The following is a 12278-nucleotide window of genomic DNA, read 5'->3' on the forward strand; positions in this document are numbered from 1 at the left end:
TCAACGATCTTTCGGTATCTTTCAAATAAAATACTATTCTTAAATACTATTTTAAAAACTTACTGCAACAAATACGCTATTTTATTTTCATAGTTGCACACGCATTATTTAAAATAGAATAGACTATTTACTATTTGAAATAATATTTTACTCAGGTCTGCTTCTGTTTCTCCGAAGTGAAACATGATTCGATTGCATAATTTTAATTGAAATCTTTGTAGAATTTATCAGGAGTTGTTTTCATTTTATTGTTAAAGCTGGTAGCGAAGTTAGTTTGTTTCTATGGAAATCGAATGAATAAAATAATCAACCATACAAGAAAATTGTTTAACTTTATTAAATCTGTTCAGCAACACTGCGGACCATCGATTAACCTTAATAATTTGTAAGAAAAGTTAACACGTTAAATCACGGCGATCCCTGGGGATCGACGCTGAACTTTCCGTTTAGGAGGCGTCGGTATCAAATTTAAAAAATAAATAATTCATACAATATAAAAAGATATGTTTACACGCTTCTTTGATACAATTTATTGAAATATTCTAAACGGAAATGAGGTTTACTTGCACATGTGTTACAACAAGTCAGGACTTTCCTAGTTTTTGTTGTATCTTTACTTCCTAAATGTTTTTGTATCTGATTATAACATTCATAGTAGTGTTTTCGAATTTTTTGTGCTTTCCCCTTTCACCGATACATACTGATAACGCGTTCAGCATGTTATCTTCTGTTTACTCTTTATGTAGCAGAACATGTTGTAAAGCTAAGCATCCGTTGAGAACTCTACGCCGTCTAAACGGAAAGTATATGGCAAATTCGGGTCAGCGTTCAACGTATTAAACAACTGCATATAACATTAGTTGATTCGATTAATTTCACTTATATTTTATTCATAAACTTTATCCATTTGGTCTTTTATTCGTTATTCAAAATTTGTATATAACGATGAGTAAAAATGTTGCCCCTCTCTGGCGACCATGTCGTTTCCTTCGCGCGGGTACACTCGACCCGACAAGAATAATCAAAGATCGAAAGAAACTGTAGCAATCGGCGGCACACTCTCTTCCAATCGCACTCGAACCTTCCGGGCGTGACAAACGAACGCCGAGAACTTGCAAACTTGAAAACTCGCTCATACAAGAAGTGGAAGCGTGAGTATCTTTAAGTGGACTTCACCAGTGATCGTGTTTGCAAGTATATTTTTACCTAGTATTTACAAACGTTGGCTGCGAAAAGGATTTTACAGTCAGCGAACTGCTGCCACGGACGTCCTCGCGTCCGATTAAAGTCGTCCCTCGCGATGCTCGATCGCGAGGAATCGCCAAATCTCGTTCCTATTCGTGACGATCAATGATCACGGAACGACACAATCCTCCGTCGTTACCTTCCTCGTCCTTTTCATTTTCTTTATGTTACAAAAATCTCTCCTAAAAGATACGAGCGAAACCTTCGACGTCGGCAGCGGCACGCCGCGCTAAGAAAACTCGTTCCAAGCTTTTGCGCGCGAAAAATTCGAAATGCGTCGAGAACCTATCATCGAACTAACATTTCCCTAACCTTTGACCCCAGGATGACCACTTGGTCGAGTTTGACTTCTGGGGTCATCTGGGACCCCTCTGAAGCCTCGACTTTTTCAGACTTTAGTCAAACGAATTTCTAGTATTTATCATGAAAAGAATAATGCTATTTTTGAAACATTCGATTGCCATGAACAAAAGTATAAAGAAATTGGAATATTGCCTAAACGGAATAAAATGTTCCCTATGTCATTTTAACCCTAGAACTTTGACTTTATAAAGTTTAAGTTGAGTGAATCTGTAATATTTGTGGAAGGAAAATACTGTTATTTGCGAAAGACATTAGTGTATATGCTATGGTAAATGAATGTATAGAGGAATTACAATATGCATGAATAATTGAGCTGATGAGCGGAGGCAAAATTTTGAAAGAATATAAAATTAATTTCAAATTTGTTTCTCTATTACGTTATTTTAAAGTAGTATTGTTTGGGGTTAGTCAAGACCCCAGAAGTCCTCCTAGGGTTAAGGTGACAAAATATATGAGCACCCTACGAGTATACCTATCTAATCACAAACTAACGAACAAATAATACGAGTCGAGCGTGAATCGAATCGTCTTCGACTCTAATTGTAAGATAAGTTTTGCCCATTTCTGAAAAAAGTTACCTTTCAGTATTTGCGAAGAAATTTATAGAACGAAGTAAACAACGTCGAACGACGACTAGAACGAAGCGAAACCGTTCAATTTCACGCTGAAAATTCGAGGGAAGAATCGAAGACCAAGATTTTTCTGTTCGGTCGAGAAAAAACCAGTGCCAGCAATTTCAAAATTGCTCTAAACGATAGAAAATTATGCCGAAAGTTATGCAGCAATCGCGGAGAAAGAAAGACTTCGTTCGTATCGTTCTACTTTAATGGTGCGTAAGCGACCTCGCCATCATCTAAATTAATCAAGATCCATTTCCATACCCTCTTTTTTTCTCTGTCTTTGAACTACGTCGGCTTTGCACAGTGAGCCAACCCTATATCGCGACAAATGGCGTGCCCGTGATTAATTCGTTCTACTTAAGAAACAACGACGATGCGTGCGTGCTTGCGTTTCTAAAAATCAATTCACGCGAGCGATCAGAATTCGATCTGCGTGTTTAATCGGCTGCCACGACTGGAGTTCCCAACAGGGTTGCCACCTTCTCGTGTTTCGAGATTGACTACAATTTTAATTTCCAATCCGAAAGAACTTTTCATTATTTTATCAAACCCAAAGGAATCCAGAAATGTTTAGAATAATACGAAACTTCATTTATACTTTATGTGTGTAATATGTGCGTGTATGTCTTTTGTTTACTATATAATTTTTTCACTTTTTACTGTAATTGAATTGTGAACATAGACGTAATCTTTAAAAATGGGAGTTGTTGAGAGCTTCATTAAAATAACATAAGAACAGAAGAAAAATTAGAGCCTGCCGTTGAACATCGAAAAAATGGCAATCCTGTCCATCTGTATTAATTTGATAAATATTTCACTGTCGTAGCATGTTCCGCGGTGCATTAGAAGCATCCACATCGATCGAGGACGCAAAGTGTTCAATGTAATAAAAACCAGGAGGAGACATCGGTCTTACAAATATTCTTAGTGGATTAAACGTGATCCTCGCTGCAGCCTGGCGACGCTGCGCTCGGGACAATCGAAAAACGGAAATTACTCGTTTCGAAAGGCTTCTTACAATATTTACACAGTACCTATTGATCCATCATCTATAGTAGTATCTTTTTGTTAAATATTTTTCATTTGTCTTTTTACCTCGATTGGAGTTAGTTTCGTCGAGTGATAGAGGTGGAAGTATCACTGCGTTATGTACGTATACAATATATATTGTATATTATTATGTATGTATACTATATACACAAAGTATTCAACATGTTTCCGTGATTGTGTAAGTGTGTGTTTATTCGTCTGCTCGGTGGCTCCGTGTGTACGTGTACCAATTTCCTCGAATAGACTCTAATAAAATGTATAAACACGTCAGACTCGCGCGGTGATCGTCACAGGCGCCTCGTCTGCGATTCGAAAAAACTTTCAAATATTCATCCGCGGTAATTAATTAATTATGATCCCAACCCATCGCCACGCACGTTTCGTTCAGTTTTTGTTTTCCTTACAATTTGCGGGAATCCGACGGGGTCGCGCGATAACTCGCCGCGACACAGCATTTTATCTACGAAATTTCTCTAGAATTTATCATGCGATCGATTCTCTAAGATATCGACTAGAGGCGACTTTCTCCTCACTTTTTCGTTCTTTCTTGTTCTCTAAGTCGAAGCAAAAGAAAACTATCGCTGATTCTCACGGCCGAATGAAAAGAATTCTACGCGAGTTCGAGTCAAAGTTTCGTTATTATTATTATTATTATTATTATTTTTCTTCGGTTGCTCTCGATGCATCGTTTTTTTCTCAGCGTGGAACGACGGTATATCCCAGACCTGTTCGACCGAGCAATAGCGAGCAAGAGTGCTTGCGAGCAGAGCCAAGAGAATGGTCGAGGGTGTTCTCACCACTTCGTGGCCATTGGTGGAGCACTGTTGCCCTCGGTGCCTTCCCAAAGACTCTGCTCCTGCTGCTAGAGAAGTGCTCCGACGGGCAACGAATCGAACAAGCCTGATCTATCCTGATTTCGAGAAAGGATCCCGTATCTGAAAGACAGATGCCAATTCACGAGTTTCTCCCGCCGGAGTAGATATTAACACGGTTCTTACGCTTCTCGTGGGGGTGGGTATTTGGGGCCCGGGAGGAGTCAGCGCAAAAATTAAGGCCCCAGGGCTCTTTTTCTCTCTCAAATTCTCCCTCATTCACTCTCTCTCCTTCGAAAGTGTGTTTCTTTTGTTTGTTTCTCACGTGATTATCTCGTGTCTATTCATCTCGTTCAGCTGGTTCCGCGAATGGGGGTTTATCCTGTGCGTACCGCTTCGCAAGGACATTCAACGACAGATTTTCAAACCGCCCATCGTTTGCGAAATTCCTGTTGGAAAAAATTTTCGTGAAAGTCTCGGTGGCTACCGTTTCTCTGGTTACGACAATACTCGATACTTTAAACTCTGTAAACGAATCGGACAGGAAGCCATTACTGGAATTACGATAACGTTGCTAAGTTAAGGATTCTACGTTACTATCTCGAGTATTCAAAACGATCGCACTAAACGAACTGGATCTAATCCAAACGATACGAAAATAGAATAGATCTACGAATCGTTAGGTGGTACGATGATTCTCGTTACTTTGGAAAAATATCGACGCTATTTAAAGGGAATCACTAATTTGCTACTCTTACTTTCCTTAAAGCTCGTACATCGTAATCGAAAATTAAATACGTACTGAATAATGTCTGATGGGTAGCGTACTTAGCGTGCACGCACGTGCAGGACGCGATTATGTTACGAGTAGTGTCTATCCATCTTTGTTACTACTGGCTTCGTAATGTACAAACAAATAATAAAATTTACGAGAAGAAAAATGCGAAAATCGTTATTATTAACTTGACCACGGTCTTTGCGAATTTCAACACAGCCAAGAATACAAAGAAAAAGGATTACTTTTATTTCACATTTTTCCAAAAATATCTCGTAACAAATAAACAAATCAGATTCGACGAATCCTACCGAAGGACCGTTCGTAAACTTCGAATAACAAACGGCTATCCCAACTATGAAACTACATTCGGAAACTTTACATCAAACAGATTAGCGTGCACGCTTTCAATGACTATCGAAACCACTGGCGTAAAATGCAGCACAGTTTACGATAACAACTGCACACGACCCAACACCTGCGACAAAAAGAAAATGAAAGAAAATTCTGTAAAATCTTCGATAGCGTACGATAGCGTATTCGCTGCCATTCGACAGATCAAACAAATCGATATCGATATCGAGTACGCTACCGTAACCTATCGTAGGACAAGAATTTAAACTTTGTGAAAATGTTGATAGCGTACGCTGGCATTATTCGTTGCTAAGACAAAAAAAAAACTAGAAATTCCGTACAACCTTCGTTAGGGCTGTGCGGTAGCGTATTCGCTACCAATCACGAAAAGAAGAGAAAGAACCAAATTTTTGTCGAATTGTAGGTAGCTTAACGCTAGCGTATTCGGTACTAACGACAAAAAGAAACAAAATTCTGTAAAATTTCTGGAAACGTACAGCAGCGTAATCGCTACTGACGATAAAATGTTGAAAAAAGAAAGCAAGATTCTATAGAACTTCTGATGGCGTACGGTAGCGCATTCGCTACCTACCATGAAAATGAATGAACCAAAATTGTCTGGATCTTCGGTAGCGTATTCGCTATCGTGTTTGCGATATCTAGCGTAACAGCTTGCGCAGGGGTAGTGTAATGTGATCCATTCAATCTTCTTACGGGTAGCGACAGGAAAGAAACCCCACTAACAGACCAGAGACCAGAGCGACATCTCGCTAAGGTAGCATAAGCACTTCGTACGTTCAGTAGCGTACCAGGAGGCGACCCCACTAAAGAGCAGTGGTGCGCAGGTGGGGACAGCGCTGTAACGACAGGCCCCGGGGCCCCAGCTCCTAAATGGCGTTCAATGCACGCGGGTCTTGCTGCTGGCGACGCCTCGATGCGTTGCCATAATCGACGCCACCGACGTACGATTCCTCCTCGGTGCCGTAGTCGTGTTCACCGCGATCGCCTCGATCACGATCCATCCGCTCGAGTCTCGATCTTCTCGTTCCCTCGCTCACGTGGCCACCGCTGTACGAGCCCGATCCTAGAGTTCATCAAAATGAAATTGTAATTTCATGATTTCTTTGGGAAAATATCTTTGAAGATAAAACATCGTCTAATATATTTTGTGCAAATGTTTCGATTTAATTATCAGTCTCCTTCAATACAAACAGATCACGTAAAAAGAGAACAAAAGATCAGGACAGTTTCAAGAATGTTTGAAGAAGTTACAACAAAAGAGTCACGTTTTTAACGATCTACTTGCACGTGGAATATAAATTGTTTAAAAGTGGTTGTACAACTAAAAAACACGAAACCATAACGCAAACTATGTAGAAAATTTGCCTAAAAACCACTTGCACAATTATTTATTCCACATTGGAGTCAATTTTCTAGGTCTATTCGTCTACTAGGAAACTGTTTCGAAGGAAACTGAGTCGAAAACATTTCACGAAATATATTAAATATTTTATTCGTCTAGTAAAGGATAAATAGTGTTTTATTTTCAAAGAAATTCGAGATTAATTTTGTACGATTTTCGGACCTGAATTTCTGTAACTACATATACCTACGAAGTTTCGAGTTAGGAATACGATTTCAGTTACAGAAATTGAGGCGTGGTTTCAGTTTTGTAAAATTCGAAAGGATTAGAGGACTTTTATTGCTCCGGGTATCGAAGTTCTGTTTGAATATTTTTCCGTATGCTATAGTTAAAAGAAAATCAGTTGGTAGCTGGTGATTAAGGCAGACATGATACTCATTTTTAGGCTACGTCAGTTTGCTTTGGTGTTTAAGAAACAACAATATCGTGTTTGCAGAGACGAGCTATAGTGTAGCGAGGATAGCTGGATAGCTGTTGTCAACTAGCCTCCGTAGTCTTGAACGGTCAACTAATTTTGTTCGACCTAGTAAATTCTTATAAAATTACGATATGCCTTGCGAACTTAATTTTATAAATAACATTTGATGTACTCCATTTTAATACTTTATTATATAAAGTAATATAAAAAGTAATGTTTTCTTTTATAGTTTAGAAAAATTAAATGAGTAATATCAGCCAGTATTTTGACACATTTGATACACAGAAATTTTATAAGAATTAAGCTCCTTTCGAATTTTAGTCGCTCAGGCTCGACGAAGTAAGTATCCATGTATACATGTTTTTTTAAACAGAATTCATGTAATCTACATGAAAGCTTACAACGTTGAGCCTAAAAACCACCGAATCATCATTGGTGTCACTCGAAAACTATATTATAAGACAGAATGTTACTCTGATTACAGTTAATTGTCACTGCTAAACGGTAAGGATGTGATCAATCCACCTATGTGTCAACATCTAGAAACACTGAAACACCTCACACTAATCACAGTACATGCAAGCTAGCTATGCAAAAACAAATGAAAAAAAATAAGAATGTAAAAGAGACACGTTTGCAAAGACTCCGACGTTCGAGCTACCATTTTACACAGGAGCGCAGAGATCGACATAGTGGAGTTAAAAACCCGACAAGAAATCTTTCACGGTCGAGCTTGCTTCGCGTGAAAAAAAGAAAAAATTGTCAGCGAAACGTGGGACCCGCGGTTAAGGGGCACAAAAACAAGCCAATGTCCCGAAAGAAGGATCAACGAAAGCTCTGTAAGATCGCTACGAACCTGTTCAAAGACGCGGGAACTATCTGGTTCGATACGTAACTTCGATCCCCTCGAATTGCGCGACCACACACGTCGTTAATCTCTAACACGTTAAGCTACTCTATCAACCTATTCTATGTGAGAGGGGTTGGTGAAGGGCTAGCGAAACAGAAAAAAAACAACAAAAAACCAACAACAAAAATTGTAAAAACTTGTGAAAGAAACATCAAGGGGTTTTAACGAGAAACGAAGTTTCAACGAAACAAAAAGATTTTCCAGATGGTTGGCGTTGAACGTGAAACGAGTGGGAGGTTTTAAGGTGTCTCGTGGGAGAGTGGGGGAGGGGGCAAAAAATTAACCAGAAACATATAAATCCTTCTCTTTGGGCAAGAGAAACAGGTAGGTCCCGTTCACCGGGCCCATGCACCAAACCCGTCTGTACTTACTACGCGCTCTCATAAAGGAGGTTTCCCTATTACACAGTCTCTAATTCTCTCAATCGTATCCCCGTAATAAGAGTTCAGGGGAGGACGACTGTACAATTCACCCGGTCTACGCCGTAAAATCTCATCCGCGATGAGGAAGAAGTGGAAGAGGTCGGTCGTTCTAGGCCGACCGTCGTCGTGCGCGAGCTTTCTTAACTCGACTCTTTGGGCTTGCCCTCGTCACCCCGACCATAGATGAATTGGCCCTGTTTTCGGATGACTCCCGTGGCAGCCACCGCCTCCACGTCTTTTACACGTAAACAAAGAGAACATCGGAGTCAGAGCTCGTCGCCGATCGTACGTGGACCTGGCGTTTGTCGTTTTGTTCCCGTTTTTTTGTTTCTGTCAGATACTTTTCCGTTGAGTTCCCTGATCGTGTTCGTTACACTTGAAACGTATGGAATATGTCACGAACGAATGGAGAGAGACGAAGGGACGGGTCGTTGGATGGAAATTAAACGTCCCTGTCGGGGGTACTTGTCTTGTTTGCGGGCGAGCAACAGCTTGTGAAGTTAGTCCTGCATAGCACGAGAACACGTGTGGATTTAACGAGTTCAATCCCCAACTGGTAGGTGCGCGAACAATTTGGAGAATTTCGTCAAAGACTCGATGTACTTTGTAATTGTTTGCGTCGACTATGTTAATATGCAATTTTGTAAGAGGGTGATTCTAATGTACTATACTATTATACGGTATACCTACTGTATACACGTGAGAAGCGCATACTTTACTTCATATAACATACATTAAGATACAAAGAACTTTATAAGGATTTATTTATACGAGGTGTGGCTATTAAATAAGGGGACTGAGGCTGTGAAATATTTTATTTTGATTTCATACATATTTACTTATTATCACCTTCAATATACACCCAACTTTCTGTCAACTCCTTCACGATGCGTGTCGCTTTTTGTTTAACAGATTCAACGGACTCAAATCCTGTTTCTTTTAATGCGGATTTTACCTTAGGAAACGGATAGAAGTCACACGGCGCAAGATGCGGCGAACAAGGCGGATGGTCTAACACTGGGATGCTGTACTTGAAACCACTTGACAGACAATGCGGAATAAGCCAGCGCATTGTCTTGGTGGAGAAACCATGACTTGCCCTTCTACAATTTGGATCGTTTTTTAACCGACTTTAAAAAAGGAGGAGGTTACTCAATTCGACATGTATACATATATTAGGAGGTTGCATTGAAAGCCCCTGTTTATGGATACGTGGATTTTACTGCGAATACTGTAGACAATGAGAGCCGCCGTATTTTATGAGTTGTTAAAACCACATGAAACAGTCACCGCCGAACGTTATTGTCAACAATTGAAGCGTTTACACGATAATTTGATAGAAAAACGACCATCAATTGTATCAAATCGAAAAGTGATCCTTCTACACGACAATGCTCGATCTTATGTTGCTAGAACTGTAAAAGAAACACTGATGGAGTTCGAATGGGAGATTCTCCCTCACCCAGCCTAATCTCCAGACCTGACCCCAAGTGATTATCATATGTTCAGATCGATGCAACATGGTTTGGAAGACACACATTTCCGTAATTACGAAGAAGTTGGAAATTGGCTTGCTGAATGGATAAGCTCGAAAGATAAACCGTTCTTTCGTCGCGAAATTCAACTTTTGTCAGAAAAGCGGGAAAAAGTAGTAGCTTTTAAGGGCAAATATTTCGATTGATATACTTTACTATTGAAATAGATGCTCAAAAAACACGAAAAAACAGCGGCTTTCAATGCAACCTCCTAATCTATTTTTTAATAGTTTAAGAATGAGTAGTAATGTTGACTAATAGTCTGACCTTCAGGAATCCAATGAAAGTACACAATCCCATGAATATCGCAGAAAACAATCATCATTGCTTTGAATTTTGATTTGCTCATTCGAGCTTTTTTGGCCCTCGGTGAACCTGGGTTCTTTCAGTGCATGGATTAGTATTTTGTGTCAGGATCATAAGTGAAAACCACGATTCATCACATCGATATCTATTTCCTAAAGGTAAAATCTGCTTTGGAAGAAATAAGATTTGAGTCCGTTGAAACCGTGAAAGAAAAAGCGACAGGCGTTCTGAAGGAACTAACAGAAGAAGACTTTTACCACTGTTTCGAACAATGGAAGATTCGCATGGAGCGTTGTAGGCTGATAATGTGTAATTATATATGAAATTAAAATAAAATGTTTATAGCGTCAGTCCTGTTATTTAGTAGCCACACCTCGTACAACTTGTTTCATGTAGAATAGTTGCATTCAGTTGCATCCAGGTTATATCGAATTAAATATTATGACAGGTGTGCGAAAACTAGAAGCCCATCGTGGATGAAAAGGGATAGCGTGAAGCGAATCGTATGGACCCTCAAATGAAACTAAAGATGGGCACAATTTTTATTATCTAGATGAAAGTGTTGAAAACGAATAAAAGATGAACAACATTTTACTCGTTACCTGTGAATAATAATAAGAATACGAATTATAGAATTAACTATTCAAATGAATAAACATCACGAGTAAATCACTGCACAGTATTTGTATTCGTTACTTATTATTATCACAAAATTGTGTCCATTTTTTAATGGGACGAACTGATGCTATCCAGTGTGCATTTCTCCTACTTTGTCTCGGTTTATTCTACCAGTTGACCATTAACGCGTTTTAGATGTAAAATACAATCTCCGATATGCACTTATTATCGAGGTGTCATTAACGATCCTGAGTCCAGCAACCGTTTCTTTTAAGAATCATCCAAAATAGAAAATATGCAATAGTGTTCGATTAAATGAGAAAATTTTACCCCAGATTAATGGAAAAGAATCATTCCCACCACTGTTTAGGTTTTTTGGTTGGCAACCGTTAACTATGAAATTTAAATTAATTATACGTTCTTCGAGTCATTTCTGAAAAACTTTCAACCATGTTTAATCCAAAATAATCAAAATGAGAGCGTGTCTGAACATATTATAATATCAGGAAAACTTTGTCAACTCGATACGAATACTCATACAAATACATAATGAGCAACATACAAGATTTTAGTCGCGGTATCGCTTTGAAGTTAGGTGACCGAGCGTCTGGAGTACGAGACGCGTTGCTAATTTCGGATCATTATACAGAAAGTCGATTCATGGAATTAATTCGCAACCAACTCCGACTAGTCGAGAAACCCTTGCACCGATATTTCTCGTTTAGTCGAACACCACTGCACCCTGAAACAACGACCGTTGATGAACTAACGGTAACGGATGTCGGGCAAATCCACTCGTGTCATGATAGTAGACAGCGTGCGCGAGGTAAGCTGCAGATGAAGTGTAACGGGTGGTAATTGAGAAATGAGGTGAACGTGGAGAGAGTGTTGAACGGGATGGTCGTATCTTAGCGCGGAAAAGATAAAAAAAAAACGTGAACAGAGGAGAATGAACAAAGAAAACAAGATGAAAGATGTTTTAAACTAACGAGAGCAAGCACGCCATTGTCTCGCTGCGGCTGATACAAGTTTGCGGATCCGTACATTGTCGCTGAAAAGAAATTCAATGTAAAAGGTGCGGGTGCTTCTCTTGAGAGTCTTTCACGAACAATTATTCTTGATGTTCTGTTTCAACTCGCTCGTATTTCGCCGATTACTCGAAGACTGCTAGTTACAATCTACCAGCTCATGCAAAACGCGACCAACTCGGATTCGTACGATCCGAATAGTGGCGAAACAGGACGCAGTATTTACAAAGGAGAGAATACGGTAGTTGTTCGATTCGCAAAGATACCGATTCGATGGATAAAAGCGAAAGACATTTTCGAAGATTTACTTTTAACGATAAAGTCTCGTTAGATCGAATTCTCGTTAGATTTTTCAAATTTACAGGCAGGTATATACAGGACATATGAAAGCAGGAATTT

The 12278-nt window shown here is 39.4% G+C and overlaps 1 protein-coding gene across 19 annotated transcripts in view; it reads right to left on the reverse strand.

The window, feature by feature from the left end:
• Positions 1 to 313: 313 nt before the first annotated feature.
• Positions 314 to 12278, reverse strand: part of LOC128878681 (voltage-dependent L-type calcium channel subunit beta-2) — a 168977-nt gene continuing 157012 nt past the window's right edge. For 15 of the 19 annotated variants that reach the window (XM_054127081.1, XM_054127077.1, XM_054127083.1 and 12 more), the window contains one exon: positions 314 to 6303. In XM_054127081.1, coding sequence (XP_053983056.1) covers positions 6107 to 6303 — 197 coding nt within the window. In that variant the 3' untranslated portion in view covers positions 314 to 6106. Of the gene's footprint in view, positions 6304 to 8341; positions 8628 to 12278 lie in introns of all 19 variants that reach the window. The other 4 variants (XR_008457464.1, XR_008457465.1, XR_008457463.1 and 1 more) reach the window with 4 other exon arrangements.

Source organism: Hylaeus volcanicus, chromosome 6 (genome assembly GCF_026283585.1).
Source record: "Hylaeus volcanicus isolate JK05 chromosome 6, UHH_iyHylVolc1.0_haploid, whole genome shotgun sequence".
NCBI lineage: Eukaryota > Metazoa > Arthropoda > Insecta > Hymenoptera > Colletidae > Hylaeus > Hylaeus volcanicus.